The sequence below is a fragment of the Cottoperca gobio genome, chromosome 24 (assembly GCF_900634415.1).
Source record: "Cottoperca gobio chromosome 24, fCotGob3.1, whole genome shotgun sequence".
NCBI classification, from domain to species: domain Eukaryota; kingdom Metazoa; phylum Chordata; class Actinopteri; order Perciformes; family Bovichtidae; genus Cottoperca; species Cottoperca gobio.
In genome coordinates this window covers 17,252,546-17,268,882 of record NC_041378.1, presented here as the reverse complement: position 1 = coordinate 17,268,882, position 16,337 = coordinate 17,252,546, and the positions used below count along the sequence as shown (strand labels likewise).

Below are 16,337 nucleotides of genomic sequence, written 5' to 3'. Positions count from 1 at the left end.
ACTCATCATCAAATAACTAGTCATTCTACCTAGGCTACTTAAGGATGTAAAGATGCAAGATGGGATGTAGATGAAGAATGAATGCAATTTGATGCCAGTACTCTCAGAAACATCTGATTGTGAATAGGATGAGACTATAAACTGTATACATTTAAAATGAATGACACACAACAAAGGGCACTTCTCTGACACCTGGATGTTCCTGACATGTGACATTCAGGGAATAGAGTGTGGCTGGTGTCAACGCAGGTCCATTATGACAATTGTATTTAGCTGAATCGTTTTAAGTGTATTTTTTGTTGTTTACTTTAAATAGCCTGTATGATATGCTTTAAGGTAATGTACATATCCCCTTGCTGCAGTCGTATTTTCCGTCACAAACATCGAATTACCGAGCTCATTGCCAGCACTTGAATGCACCACCAGACATACCACCAAAACACAACATGTCCCGGATTTTCACGGTGCCGTTGCCATGGAGCTGAGTTTGTTTCTTTTCGCCGGTTTACACAGAGTGAAAGGTTGTGCTTTAAAATAAAGTCAAGACTTTGTGGAGAATTTGACTGTCCTCGCTGCCCAAACGTGCAGGGTATGTGAATACAAAAGTGCGAGGCTTTTTCGAGTTGTCAAGCACGGTAAGAAGCGCGTGCCAAATAAGGAGACGCACGGTGACAAGCTAATGTAATTTACATTAAACCTAGCTTAAGTGTGCAGATGGCAATGATGGCTGAAGGTACATCACTCTATAACGGCTTTTAATTCAATTCAATTCAAATGTTTTATTTCTGTCGTGTATGAGGCTTATTCGGGTAAGTTGTTATTGTTCTTAATAAAAGTGTAACATTTGGGTCAAAACGGGTCAAAGGGTTAGTAGTAGAAGTGGAAAGGTAATGTGCAAGTAGATTTAGATGTAGCTTGGTAACGTTAATGCTACATATAGAAATATATATTTTGGAGTTAAAGTAACGTTAATAAGTAAACTATCTTACATACAATGTGGTGTGACGCCACTGTGTGTGAGCTCAGTTCGAGTTAAATTGTGGTAAAACTTGTTTTATGTGAAAAAAACGTGAAGATGAAAATACAGTGCTCAAACACAGACTGTTAAATTGTTGTCTGTTGTTAGGTGACATAACCAGCTAGTACATATAAACCTACCGAAATAAATTAACTGACCACACTTTTGCTTCCACCCTTGTTCATTAGTATGTATGTCTGCATATTTGTCAGTACTTCATATCTATTTTTCTTTTCTTTTTTAACCAGCCCTCTGACGCCATGATGAGTGGCAGAGTGGAGGAGGACCGCCTGCAGGTCCTTCAGATCTACCGCCTGCTGCAGTGCGTCCGTAAAGGGGATGAGGTGCAGATAGAGAAGATGGTGAACCTTGGAGTGAAGAACCTCATCAATCTCACCGAGCCACAAGACGGCACAGGAGTGCTTCACCTGGCAGTTACAGCCAACAATCAGGGTGATGGCCCTCTTCTTTACTCCGTCAGATTCTGTGGTGGAAGGAGTATACAGATCCTTTACTTTAGTAAAAGTACCAATTACTGTGAAAATACTCCTCTACAAGTTACAGTCCTGCATTCAAAGCTTTGTCTCTGTGCTGTGAGAACGACATATCTCGAAAAAGTTTTCATGAGCTCAGAAAAACAGCCTGTTTTCAGCTTTGTGACGATGCATTTTGCTTCTAATTCAAGATGGTTTTATAATAGTTTATTTAAATTGAGAAGTAGGAGAATCTGCTCAACCCATAAAGGAGCACTTAATTCTTTTTAATTTGTTTATCAGAAAAAAATCGAATTACATCTTTTTTTTTCACTAGACAGGAAGGGCACAATTAACTAAGACTAATGTCGTGGAGTAAAAAGAACAATATTGGCCTCTGAGATGTAGAAGAGTAGAAGTATAACGTTGCATACAATATAAATACTCATGTAAAGTACAAGTACCTCAAATTATTACTTAACTACAGTACTTAAGTAAATGTATTTTGTTAATTTCCACCACTGGTCAGATTATATTTAAGAGAACATGCTGTAGCAATTTGATCCTTTTTAAATGTCATATTTGGTAGTGTCCAACATTTGAAAGCAATGGCTTGAGACATTCAGTATGTTTATAACTTGTTTATAATACGGTGAATCTCCAGTTTACTGTAAAATAGTTTTATTTACTTCTAAAATCCTTATTTTAAAATAGAGGTTTCTTGTATTCATAGATTAAATCTTAATATTCATGCAAGGTTTTTTTTTGTTGTACAGTAGCTTTAGTAATGTCCATGAATTATAAGAATGGATGTACACAAGACTACTGTCAACATTGTTTGTGAGAGAAATCTTCCAGTTCATAGAATGTTCAAAGTATTGTTTCAAAGCCACTTTTTCTCTAATGGTTTGTCTACTGCTTCTGACTTCTTACAGACTTGGTCCGCTTCCTTCTCTCCCAGGGAGCAAACCCTAACATCCAGGACAAAATGGGCCGCACCCCGGTAATGTTAGCTGCTGAGCTGGGCAATGATGCCATAGTGACACTGCTGGCCCAGAGCCACGCTGATCTGAGACTCCAAGACACTGAGGGCAAAGGTGAGCAGTAGCATGGCAGAATTGCCATTTGCCATACAGCATGTGTGGGTGGTGACTTCTGGAAAAATGAAAGAGTTGGAGACAGCAGAATAGAACATGGTTGGTTTGATTTTTATTGAAATCTTTAAATTGAAAGTGAGAGTTCAATAATACAAAATATGCATAGACATGACTACCACAGGCCAGTTATAACTGAGCAGCAAGCAGGCATAAAATAAAAAGGGACAATTATGTGAAGTAAAGAAAGGGTATTTACTAAAACATCAAAATGATGATGATGATTGTATAGAAACAGTTAAAACAAAATATCAAAAAGGAATACTTCAAAAACATCCAGGGGAACGAGCCAGTCATAGCTTATGCATATCATTCTACTTAGACGGTGCATAATAACAGAAATCCAGAGATTGAAGACAGCAGAAGTACAGAAAATACAAACATTTGCTGCTTGTAGATTCTTAATTATTTCAAATCACCTTTTAGTGGATACTTTTGAATTTTGGACTGTCAGATGATATACGCTATTTAAAGATATTACTTTGGGCTGCTTGTGCCACTTACTTACCTCATTAATTCCCTTAATTTATGATATGAATAACCATTAGTTGCAGCTTTTTGTATAATTGGATAAACCTGAGTGCTGTGCATAAAGGCGTAATCCCTGACCATCTATACTTTATGTCTGCTTCTGTTAGTTCACCTGGAAGTCACAATCCAATGATCCAAATGTAAAAGAGAGCCATGACCCACCTCTAAATATCAAAACACAAGATTAGAAACTGCTATAACGCTGGACTGAGAGAAAACTGAGCTCTCAGGCAGCGTCTGAGTTTTTCCTCACCTGCCACTGGCAGGTCACTAAACATTTCTACAGGACACTCAATCTGTTTGTTTGATACTTTTTAAATACCAAACAGTAGACATATGAAATATAGCATGTAATCTGAATCTGTGATTGTTTAAATTTAGGAATTGCTTTTTAAAAATAGCATGCCTTCAAATAGGCCAAAGGAAAACCTGGAAATCCATTTCATTTCATTTTATCAAATTAATTACATGATATGCTTATTAATTAATCAAATTAATATTTGCTTGAAAAGGCCCCCAAATGAAGAAATATCTACTCAAAAACAGTACATTATCGTGGCACATGAGTAAATCATTTAATAGAAATATTTAAAAGGGGGCATTAGAAATCAATAAATGGTTTCATTTTCAATCATTTGCCAGCGACGGCAGACCGGTTTGTCAGTGTCTGAACCTCTGACAGTGGAAAAGTCAAAAGGCAATGGAACACCTTCCCTTCTAATGTATTCTCATTTGAGCTTGAAGTGTCTATTTCTCATCTCAAGTTAGACCAGCAGGTTCATTTGAATGCCTTGCCTTGTCTTACAACTCATGAAAATGCATGGTGCTTCTGTTTAGATATTGATGAAGAGGCGGTATCCCCGACGACTCCATTCAACGAGCCTAAAGTTCTTCTTCAGGACCTCTTTCAAACCAATTGTGAAATGACCACAATTACAGTGTGTCTGGGTCATCAATTACTGTAAATGGAACTCTATTGAGAGTGAGAGAGAGTGAGAGTGAGAGAGAGAGAAGAGAGAGAGAGAGAGAGAGAGAGAGAGAGAGTGAGAGAGAGAAGAGAGAGAGAGTGAGAGAGAGAGTGAGAGCGAGAGAGAGAGAGAGAGAGAATGAATGAGAGAGAGTAGAGAGAGAGTGAGAGAGAGAGTGGAGAGAGAGTGAGAGAGAGTGAGGTGAGAGAGATGAGAGAGATGTGAGCGAGATTGGTCGGAGTCTTCGAGCTGAGGAGAGAGAGAGAGAGAATGAGAGAGAGAGTAGAGAGCGAAGCGGCGTGCGAGAAGAGGCGAGAGGAGTGAGCGAGCGGCCTGCGACCGAGCGGAGAGAGAGGAGAGATGAGAAGAGAGAGTGGAGAGAGAGAGAGAGCGCGTGAGAGAGAGATGGCCTAGGAGAGTAGCTTCTCGCCTTCTCTCTCTCGCTCGCTCGTGCTCTCCTTCTCGCAGCGAGAGAGAGAGAGAGAGAGAGAGTATTTGTGTGTTGTCTTGTGTGCATGAATATGCTTTTGCATACTGCATGTATTGTATGGTGTATGTGTCTGCAGTAGTGTGTGTATGTGTGCATGTGTGTGTCAGACCGCGTGGGTACATCTAATTACAGATCAACCTCTAATGACCCTCTCTTGTGAAACATGCTGAGTAACCTGATATCATCCTGCACTCCCCAAGGACCGGTTCAGCCCAGTCTCACTCACAGACAAGCCTTTTCCTAATTTTCTAGTAGGGCTTTCAAGAGATTAGATTTTTTCAACACAATTATCGTGGCCAAAAGAATTCTAGATAACGTTATCGCAATATCGAAAAATGAAAAAAATTATGCTTTCGGTCAAATTCATCTTTGACTTTGTTTAATGTGCAATTCGTCTCTTTTTTTGGTAAATGAATTACACAAAAAAATGGTGTGGGGAGAGTCTGGAACCATAACTGTATATGGAAAATGATTTATTGACAAGATATTATCATATGTGTATTATTGACATGATATCAATATTTCACTTTTAATATCACGCTCATCGTAAATGCCGTTACACGCTACGTTGCAGCTATATGGTTATTCAGCTACATGGACATTTTGGACAGACATGGATATAAACTGCAACTTCATTGGTTGAGTGAGGCATACAACCGCATGACGGTTATTCTAGTTTTATTCACTTTTGTACCCTTTCCTACGCTCACTTTAGGTGTGCTATTCTACTGCATCTTCCCCACCAATCGCCACACCCGCTGCCTGCAGGTGGCACTGAAAGGCCAGGCAGACGTCAACAATGTGTCAGCGCTGGGGACTCATGTCTTCCAGTTGATGTGTGAAAAAGCCCAGGAGTGCACCACCATGTGTCTCATCATGCTGCGTGGAGGGGCAGATCCCAATGCAACAAATCAGGTTAAACATTTGATGGGCACTAATACTGAGGAATTATGGGAACTGAGGCAGCGGCTTGAAGTATGTGGGATCTAGTTTGTTCAACCTTAGACTGACTCCTCTTCTCTCTGTCGTCAGAAAACCGGCGTCACAGCGTTGATGGAGGCAGCCAAGGCCGGCTCCCTGCAGCTCCTTAGAACCATTCTGAAGAGAGGGGGAAACCCCAATGCCCTGGATAGAAAACGCCTCACAGCTGTACACTATGCTGCCATGGGGGACTTTTTTGAGGTGTAGTATCTGCTCACCCAATGTCACCTTTTTACTATTAAAAAGATGACTAAAAAATACATTTAAAAAGTAGAAATATATAAAAATATAAGTGGAAGAGCTATTACTGTCTTCCTACATTAACTGTACATTAATTCTTCTGTTCTAACTCAAATTACATTAGTTACTATTAGATCTTACTATTAGGCAAGAATGGGATTTTATCATTTGGACTCTGTTGTTGATGTGTTACTGTGGTGATTTGTACCTTCCAGTTGATTCAGGTGCTGTCTGCATACTCAGCAGACATGGGCGTGATCAACCTCGAGGAGTGCACACCCCTGCACTACGCTGCTGCCATCGGCAACGCTAACTGCTGCAAGTTCTTGGCACAGAGAGGTGCTGTGAGAGTGTCTATCAATAACAGGCATCCTGATGTCAATGCATTCAATTTCAGCTTTTCTTCTCTTTCAAAGATATGGCAAAGATAGCTCTGTGGTAACTACTCCCAATGCTATCACAGGGTCAAGACAGGCTCTCTCATTTTGGAGTCGAAAGCTTATATCACTGTTGTGATACATGTAGAGCCAGGAAATAAAATGTTCTTGGTAAATAATTTGACGTCGAAAAAAAAAGACAGTTGTAGAATATTCAGCTGCAAACACAGTCCCAAATTAAATTAGGTAATTCTACCATGTGAATATATTTATCCTAAAACTGTGATCTATGTTCAGGTTGTAACCCCAAACTGAAGAACCATGAAGGTTTCCTGCCACGTCATATTGCCAAAGACGCTGGGAACAAAGCCGCAGTCAAGGAGCTGAAGAAAGCAGAGCGGCAGCAGGGAAAAGGAAAAAAATCCAGCAGTGTCAGCCTCATGTCCAATCTTGGGGGCCTGACCCTCCACGACTGGTCTCATGAGTACGAGACGGAATTACGGCAAGCCTTTGGGAACAACTCAGACACAGTTACCACCGAGATGTTTATTTCAGTGTTGGAAGAACTAAAAGTTCCAGTTGAACTAGACCAGATCCACAAAGTCATCTCAGCCCATGACAAGGGAGGAGAAGGGTGCATCAACATTAATGATTTCATCAAAGGTGTCAAGTACATCCCGAAACCATTCCTCCTCTCCTCTTATATGCCTAAAAAGAAAAAGGGAGAGAAGGGAGGAAAAGGAGGTAAGAAGAAGGGTAAATTTGTCCTCCCCCTGACCATTTGCACCCTCCCGCCGGAGCTCATGCCCCGCAGACCAGACGGAGGCCCACCCCACTTCATGATCGAGACATACTACAACTGCTCAGACATCCGGCGATTTGATCGTGACCACCCGCCAGAACATCCTATAATGAATGACTCAGGATGGTACATAGAAAAGCCAGAGAAGGTGTACGTCAATATTAATTACTGTGTGAAAAGTGGAGACCTGGAGTCTCTGGACCTCGCTCTCAATCAGGGGGTTCCTGTGGATGTTCAAGATCAGTTTTACAAGACCCCGCTGATGGTGGCCTGCTCCAGTGGCAACTACAAGGTGGCGCAGTATCTCCTCGATCAGGGGTGAGAAAAATATGTTCTCTTTACTTTTTGGTATTACACTTTGGATACTAAAGATTTCACGACTTTATCAATACAGAAAATAATATTGTATTGACTGTTAAAGCATCATTGAACGCTGACTCTTTTGAACTCCTTTTTACAGTTTACAGCTGACGCTTTTGTCCTAAGCGACTTACAATAAGTACAAACTCATTAGGATACAACTCCGAACAGCAAGAATCTTACAAGTACTTTAGCTTCAAACAGGTGAAATCCTTTTAAGTGCAGAACAATAGCTTCGAATGAGCCAAACCGATAAGTAAGTGCAACACACAGAAAACTTTACTGGCCAGTAGGGGCCGCACATGATCAACAACAGACATTTTGGCCTTTGTCGTGGCACAAAAAAAAATACCGGATATGTTTTGATGTTTTGCACTAAAGTTATGCACGATACGAAATAAATAAATAAATACATTTCAAATTCATGTTCAGTTTCAAACCCTGGCCGCTCAGTACACGAGGCTCCTACTCTCCCAGGTGAGGGAGGGACAGTTGAGTGAGATTCAACTCTTCTTTGTGTGGGAGAGGAGAGGGAGACACACCTTGTGGAAATCTGCAGCCTACTGAGTGCACATATATATTACACTATAACATTTGTTTGCAGAATCTCAGAGTTGTTTAGAATAGGTTATCTATCATTAATTAACTGGGAACATTGCAGCACTTTCGTTTTTATTACATGGTACGACCTGATTTGGGGAGTCAAAATGACCTCTTGGTGTGTAAAGGGACACCTGGATCTATAATATTTATCATTCCATGGACGAGGTAAATGATATTGAAAAGCTCTAACCTGAAGACAAATATACTTTGTTTTTAACCCTGAGACTCCTTTCAACTTGACTGGAAGGAGTTCACAGATCTGATCTAACCCGTTAGGAGACTCTTCACACACCATGATAACACATGTTCCTGACAGGGCCGATGTGAATGTGTGTGACCAGTTCTTCTGGACGCCCCTCCACCACGCGGCTCACGCTGGCCAAGTGGAGCTTATTGAACTTCTGGTGCAGGCCGGGGCAACCATAGATGCCCGGGCCCTCAGTGGAGGCACGCCCCTCATGAGGGCCATCCAGAGCTCTCGACCCTCCTGTGTAGACGTCCTCATCAAGGCGGGTGCCAGTGTCAATGCAGAGAACAAGAAAGGTTTGTACATCTAAAATACATCCTTTCAGTTAATTTACAATACTAATATATGGATTTGGAATAGTTTCTAATGTATACTAGTAACATATTAATATAAACATGGGGAAATATAACTGAATTGGATACATAGAAGTCTTTAGATTTGGTTCAAAGTGCAGACGATGAATTCATAATAAGTATTTAACTTTCAGGCAAGCTGTCCCTCTTTGATGGTTAACACTGTGACCTCCACTGTTATTTGATTGAACATATTTTATTTTCCTTCAGAACAAAACTGCCTTGACATCGCCAGAGCTTTTGCAGACTCCAGGATAATTGACTTGGTCCAAGACAAGATGGATTCTCTGCCTAAACTGAAGGAGGGAAAGGGAAAGGGGGGCAAAGCTGAAAAGCCTAAACCTGCAAAAAGAAAGGTACCCTAGAAACTCCACTAAAATCTTTTTACCCGCCTGCTACAAACGTAATAAATCATTGTGGCTTCAAACCTTTCCTGTGTTGTGTACTGCAGGGGTTCCCAAACTTTCTGTGGCCAAGGCACACCAAAGACCAAGCCAAAATCTCAAGGCACACCCGTGTTCATATCTGGGAAAAATCCCCTCTATAACACATCGTATCACTGTTATCACTCTGTGAACATTTATTTAGCCTGGTCCTTGTAAGAAGCTATTCTCTTCACACTAGCAGAGAGCCTTTGATGTGTCACACTCTAATATTTCCCACCATGCGCAAATGGCTAAAACGGGTTCGCTTTGACAGATTTCTTTTTGTTTAATGATTGTTTTATTTATATTTAGGCCAAAGCATATAAGACCTATTGTTACTATATTGTGAAATAAGTGTGTAGGACAAAGTACCGATAAAGTACAGTGTTTCCCTGCGCTGCCCCCCCCTGAAATTCAAGACGTTTTAAAAAATATATATATTCACAACTCACTTTTCACATTGAACAGGTGCTCTTTTATTAAATAAACTAAACGCTTATGTCATTTATCTCATTTATGTGCACGTTTCAGTTGCTTTGCATATTTACATTCTCTCCTCTGCTTTGCTTCGTGAGGGGCGGAGCTCCGCTTCCGAACCCACACACGCGCGCGAACGCACACAATTACAGAGACAGTGTCAGAGACAGAGTGGAGAAAAGGTAAGGAGAGAACTTAAAAAATCTGCGCCACGCACGGACCTGATCCAGCCCAGGCAGCACCCTGCAGAGCAGTATACCTAGGGGAAACACTGAAGTAAATAAAAAATCATTCATAACCTTGTGTACAGTTAAATGCAATAGGCCTAATTGTTTCAAAATCCATTGGGAACCACTGGTGTACTGTATGTGTGAAATGAAAATGTCACTGTTCTTTATTCACTGTTCACATTTCACAAAAGGCTTATACAGAAAAATAATTATGTCAATCACTATGGAAATAAAGCTTTCCTTTTCTCTGAAGTCATACACTTGAACATGTTGAGGTTTGGGTCTGATACAAGCCCTGTACAAGATCTCAGCTGCTCCGATCCTACCAGTCAGTACACCCCAGGCTGCTGCTATCCACTTAGTATAATCTCATCACATAGCTAAATAAAGTAAATGGTTAGCAAAAGGACAAGATTACTAGAGCAAGCTTTCTGATATCATAAACGTTTTTTTTTATTGTCCCAGACTGGATAATCAGACTTTGAAGCTGATATTGCACCAATACTAATTGTCTTCAATGATCTGTCTGCTCTTTGCTGGTGAAAAGATGCATCATTCTCTGAACTCAGGCTACCAGAGAAGTCAGCTGCTGTATTGTTTCCCTCACTATCTACGTAGCTGCCATAACCACACAGCTGTAGATGAAAGAGATGAAAAGTGGATCCATCATGAACTCAGAATGCAACTGCAAATAGTCGCCCTATCCTTGATGTTTCCAACGTAAACACAGCAGCAGATGAGTCTGAACACAACTTCAATTATTTCAAAAGTAAAACCGACATTTGACTGGAGGTCATCTCCCAGCCTCATTTTCATCTATGTTCTGCAGCTAATTCCTCCGGCATGAGAAACCTAAGCCAGTAAAGAGATCTGATTACAAATTAGACCAGATGTGTTATGTTACAACTAGAACATGTTGGCGCTTCACTTTGCAATTCGTATAATCAGGCAAAACATCTGCCACAATGTATTGATTTTGTCATTAGGACTCAGAACGTAGCAGGTGGTCCTGTAGCAGGAATATTCATCGGTCAATATAGCTGTAAGCCGCAATTATGGGGGGTTAGATGAAAGTCCATTACACAGAACAAATTGCACACAGGTACAATGTGGAGCCGTCTTCCCACTGAGCATTTTATCATAACTGAGGAAAGCAAAAGAGCAATTTAGCACACTTTTGCTCACTACCATAAGAAACTGAAAAGCCTGATAACTTCCATCCACTGAGCAAGCCAATCACTGTAAAAGCTATCCAATCTTTACTTCATGTTTAAAAGTCAAAATGGTGACCCCCCCCCATCATCATATTTGATTAAGAAATCAGTTTAGTGGTCTGACAGAACAAAACACCTTTAAGCGCTGAGATGTTGTACTGTAAGTACAGGGCTGTGGACGCAGTGTCAGTGTGGAATTCATGTAAACACTTGAAACGTGGCCCAGATAATATCATCCAACTGCAGAGGCACAGCACCTTCAGTGGTGGGCCAACCTGCACCACCTACAGGCAAGAGAGTCACAGCAGCAGCAGGTTAAAGGTGTGTGTGTGTGTGTGTGTGTCTGTGTGTGAGTGTGTGAGTGTGGGTGTGTGTGTGTGTGTGTGTGAGTGTGTGTGTGTGTGAGTGTGTGTGTGTGTGTGTGTGTGTGTGAGTGTGTGTGTGTGAGAGTGTGTGTGTGTGTGTGTGTGAGTGTGTCTGTGAGTGTGTGTGTGTGTGAGTGTGTGTGTGTGTCTGTGTGTGAGTGCGTGTGTGTGAGTGTGTCTGTGTGTGTGAGTGTGAGTGTGTGTGTGTGTCTGTGTGTGTGTGTGAGTGTGTCTGTGTGTGTGTGTGTGTGTGTGAGTGTGTCTGTGTGTGTGTGTGTGTGTGAGTGTGTGTGTATGTGAGTGTGTGTGAGTGTGTCTGTGTGTGAGTGTGTGTGTGAGTGTGTCTGTGTGTGTGTGTGTGAGTGTGTGTGAGTGTGTCTGTGTGTGTGTGTGAGTGTGTCTGTGTGTGTGTGTGAGTGTGTCTGTGTGTGAGTGTGTGTGTGTGTGAGTGTGTCTGTGTGTGTGAGTGTGTCTGTGTGTGTGTGTGTGTGAGTGTGTCTGTGTGTGTGTCTGTGTGTGTGAGTGTGTGTGTGTGTGAGTGTGTCTGTGTGTGTGTGTCTGTGTGTGAGTGTGTGTGTGTGTGTGAATGTGTCTGTGTGTGTGTCTGTGTGTCTGAGTGTGTGTGTGAGCGTGTCTGTGTGTGTGAGTGTGTCTGTGTGTGTGTGTGTGTGTGTCTGTGTGTGAGGGTGTGTGTGTGTGTGTGTGAATGTGTCTGTGTGTGTGTCTGTGAGTGTGTGTGTGAGTGTGTCTGTGTGTGTGTCTGTGTGTGTGTGTGTGTGTCTGTGAGTGTGTCTGTGTGTGTGTGTGTGTGTGTCTGAGTGCGTGTGTGAGCGTGTCTGTGTGTGTGTGTGTGTGTGTCTGTGTGTGAGGGTGTGTGTGTGTGTGTGTGTGAATGTGTCTGTGTGTGTGTCTGTGTGTGTGAGTGTGTGTGTGAGTGTGTCTGTGTGTGTGTGTGAGTGTGTCTGTGTGTGTGTCTGTGTGTGTGTGTGTGTGTGTGTGGTTTTACATTTGTAGTTACTTTGTAGAATAATTTGGACAAATAAATAAAATTAGTTTTGTTTAAAAAAAGATTGAAGTTTTCCCAAGCTGATCAATATTTGTCTTTATCACTAGATCCTAAGCTCTTTTTCATTTAACTGTTATCTCTAACTTTTATCTTGAAATCACAAGGAATCTTTGCTTGTCTCTCTTCATTGTTTTAAACACTTAACATGTCTGTAAAGAGGGTTTATTTACTAGGGGGTAACAAGTGCCGTTTCTACCACCCACCCCTCTCCCTATCTTTTCCCTATACATTGTTTTAATTCTCAAACTGACAAATCTTACACTTAAATGTGTGACCTAAATATGTGCATTATTGAGGATGGCTCTGGCTCTCTTGATGAAGTTAAACTTTTCCAGCCCTGTTCTGGAACCCCTCTCTCTGACTGACTGAATCTGACGCTTAAGGACCTTTGATTTGTTGTACTTGCACAAAGTACTGTGCTTAACATCTTGGACTCCCTACAGAGTGTTGCTGCAGAAGGTGCAGAACACGCAGAGACATCGACGGCAACAGCAGACAACACTCCTCCTCAGAAGGATTCAAAGAGCGTCATCCTGCAAAACACTAGGATCAGCACAGGGAAAACCAACACTGTGGATATCACCTTTGTGCCAAAAACGGTAGGGCTCATCACCATTTACTGCAGGTCGCTTCGATATTCTCTCACATCTGCTTGCTAAACACAAGTTATTGATTCCTGTCTGAACATGCCATTAAAAACATCCCATAAACTGCCTGTGAAATACAATTTGACCAATTTTGATACATTTTGAACTCTTTGTGGATAAACTTGTTTCCAATCCAGAAAGACTTGAACGGGGTGTTACATCATTATAATTCAACAACAGCAGCTTGTGATTAGCATTTGAATGCAGGGTAAATTCACGCATATTTTACACTCAGTTGGAGCAGCCTACCTTGCGGAATGTGTAGCGGCAAGTGAGGAAAAACAAGTCTGTTGATCCATTTGTTGAGTCCGTTCCAAAAATCAGTTTTCTCTCCTGTGCTCATGACTTAATAACAGGTGAAAAAAGGTTTTTCCAGGATAATCTTTCTGTTGAAGCATTTGTTGTTGTAAAACTTAGTGAGACAGTCTTTACCAGGCAAAACAAAACAACACGCTCCAATACGATCTCTGCAAAAGTCCTCAGGCCGTTCTCTGCCGCACACGTCCCTCCAGGTCCCGGCCTACTGCAAGAGCCCAGAACCAGGTTATCAGCACGCTTATAGTGTGACTGAGTACCTGATTCAAGCTGTCAGATCTCCAGCTGAGACACTCCCATCTCTCCCCCAGCAGCCGGCACCGTAACCACACCCCACTGCTGCATACTTATTTCAGCCACAAGAGGCTGAAGTGCATTCATGAGTTTTAATTTCTCCATGCACTCTAAACACAAGTTAATATATTGTGTTTTAGCAAGTTATGCATCATTACTGTCATGTTTATCTTTTGGCTACAAATGTATTTTAATCAGCCCTAAACTTTAGCAACAACACAATTCACCGTAGAAAAATTATAATTTTTTTCACCTGGCAAAACTTTTAAGGATATTAGGACGATTATCCTGGCAAAACCGTTTAAATTGAAATTAGAAAATGGATCACCAAAATTTTGTCACTTGCCTCTCAGGCCTTCCGTACGGCCTCCTCACTAAACATGTAAGTCATGGTCACTCTTGCACACTCCTTCAGTGTTCCCACCAGTGCACCTCAGTTCAGTACTGAGCACATCTCTTATCATATCTTCTTTTGACTTGTCTGTCTCAGGTTTGGGGGAAGCCGCCCACCACCAGCCAGCTGATGTCAAAGATAGAGACACGGAAGCGATTATCCCTCGAGTTGGACTTTGACGACTTCATGATGCCTTTCAGCCAGAACATCCAGAGGAAAACGCTGGAGCCGGCAATAACCACAGACTACACTGAAAGGAGATTAGGCAGCAAGAGACACTCAGACATTTTGGAATCATAGTCTGTTACCTGAGCTGGTTGGCCACATGTGACAATTATACACATTGGATTTACTTTGGAATAATACATTTTCATCACAGCTGCTTTAATAGGACATCATGTTACTAAAAATCTTTAGTATCAGAACAATGTCAATACATAGTCAGAAACTGTTAGAAGGACAGTGCATGTAACTTCATCACGCTAACTTACCAAATGAAGAGCTGCTTTTATTACTAATCAAACGACAAAGTCATGAACATGATAAGAATGTGAATACTCTCTTAAAAATAAAGATATTTCTTATGTACACACCATCCAGTGCTGTGTATCCACAACACTAAGACATGTGCACATGCATACAGAATTGGTAGCTACTGTACTTACTCTGTCTAGAATCTCATGACCCTGAAAGTTAGAAGGATGTAGCAGGTTCACAGTTTTCCAAGTCTATCTTAGACTTGTCAGGTTTTTCACACTGTAATTATTCCTCCTGTTCATACTGGACATTAAAACACTTCATTTGACTAACTCAGAACAAGGACTGTATATTTTGGCCCCCACCACATGCAGGGATATCTTAATGACCGAGAGGAATGATTAAAGCAAGCACAACCCGTTACAATGTTCATATGGGCACCTTGTTTTAAGACAGACGTGAAACATTGAAATATCCCGATAGGTCCACTAAAGTAAAACCTTAATCACATTACACTTGGTCAGCGCCACTTACTCAGTTAGATGGAAATCATATGAGGTATCCAACAGTTTTAGTGTTGCAGGCTGTAACTTAATTAAAACTGGGAGCAGAGAAGAGGGGCACAACTCTGCTCTAAGTTCATACTGCAGTTAGAAGTCGTTTAAAATCCTCCCCTGACTGCAGTGGCTGGAGCTCCATGCGACATGTACAGTCTGTTAGAAGTGTCAGGAGGAAGCTGCGGAGGAGAGGAGGGGACAGAGGCGGCTGGCTCATATAATGAATAACTTCTCGCTCTTTATTTCTTTCTTTTCTTCTTTCTTTCATGTACTGCAGTCACACAAAAGAAACACATTTACTCAACACATTATGGTATACTTGTATTTGTAACATTTCAACAGCTTATTAGTTGAGATTCAGCCATTCAACTGTTTTGCTTTGTCTGTAGATGTTTAACAGATTATCGATAGAGTATTTGTGTATATGTGACAATTCATGAACATACCTACACATTCTCAGAATATTTTAGTTGGACTTGAACTACCAACTCAACCTATGCTTACCTGTATTTGTATAGAATAGGTTGAGTGAGTAGTTGAAGTACATGCAGGTATGTTCATGAATTGTCACATATACTCTTTAAATAAACTGTTAAACATCTACAGACAAATCAAAACAGTTGAGTTGTTGAATATCAACTAATAAGCAGCTGAAATGTTTCAAATACTTTATACTATGTAGTCGGACTATCCAAACAAACTCTTACTGTTAATGCAGCCAGACACTCGTTCAGTTTAGTTCTCGTTTTGCCTGCTTAATGCTTTTGTATATTTTTTTTTTGTATATTGAAAATAACTGCTCTCCAGCCAGATGCAGTTCCATGTTGAAGCCAGCGTGTGGCGCTGTTTGGCAATTTAGCATTGCAGGGGTTTGGTTGTTTATTAAACTGGGAGAACATAAAACTTGGACGGAGCTCTTGTGTTTCTAGCACAGAAAGACATCAAAATGGCAGCTATGTGGATGTACTGTTCTGATGTTAGCCACTCAGGCTGCTTTGAAACAGGAATCTGCATCTCACATATTAATGAAAAGAGGACATGATTATAAAATGGCTAAGAAAAAACCTTAATCCTCCATGTGTTATCTTTGCCTTGATGAACTGATTACATGATGGGCTTTTGGGTGGCTGACTAACAGGTCATATGTTAGTTGTTGATGTCTATATCAGGAATCATCTGAGAAAATAGACATGCTTTTCTCTGTTAAATGTCGCATTGATGCACACTCCCATCATCACCACCACCATCACCAGACACAATTAGATTGCAGTGTCCTCAA

General features: G+C 41.1%; 1 protein-coding gene across 4 annotated transcripts; it reads left to right on the top strand.

Annotated features, from left to right (window-relative positions):
- Window positions 1-401: 401 nt before the first annotated feature.
- On the top strand, window positions 402-15,308 carry ankef1a (ankyrin repeat and EF-hand domain containing 1a). 4 transcript variants are annotated; one of them, XM_029462576.1, is made up of 11 exons: window positions 402-589; window positions 1,267-1,471; window positions 2,427-2,588; window positions 5,350-5,549; window positions 5,667-5,816; window positions 6,071-6,194; window positions 6,530-7,352; window positions 8,314-8,540; window positions 8,808-8,953; window positions 12,818-12,973; window positions 14,121-15,308. In XM_029462576.1, exons 2-11 carry the CDS (start codon window positions 1,279-1,281, stop codon window positions 14,322-14,324), a joined length of 2,385 nt encoding a protein of 794 aa, XP_029318436.1. In that variant the 5' UTR covers window positions 402-589; window positions 1,267-1,278; the 3' UTR covers window positions 14,325-15,308. The 4 variants fall into 4 exon arrangements, with proteins under 4 accessions (XP_029318436.1, XP_029318435.1, XP_029318434.1 ...); XM_029462575.1 differs by having other exon boundaries at window positions 402-635; XM_029462574.1 differs by having other exon boundaries at window positions 402-809.
- The last annotated feature ends 1,029 nt before the right edge of the window (window positions 15,309-16,337 follow it).

What these genes read in the sequence shown, in the direction of transcription:
- ankef1a (XM_029462574.1), top strand. An exon ending in CCATGGGGGACTTTTTTGAG is followed by an intron (nt 5,817 to 6,070) that starts GTGTAGTATCTG and finishes TGTACCTTCCAG; the next exon opens with TTGATTCAGGTGCTGTCTGC. An exon ending in CAATGCAGAGAACAAGAAAG is followed by an intron (nt 8,541 to 8,807) that starts GTTTGTACATCT and finishes ATTTTCCTTCAG; the next exon opens with AACAAAACTGCCTTGACATC.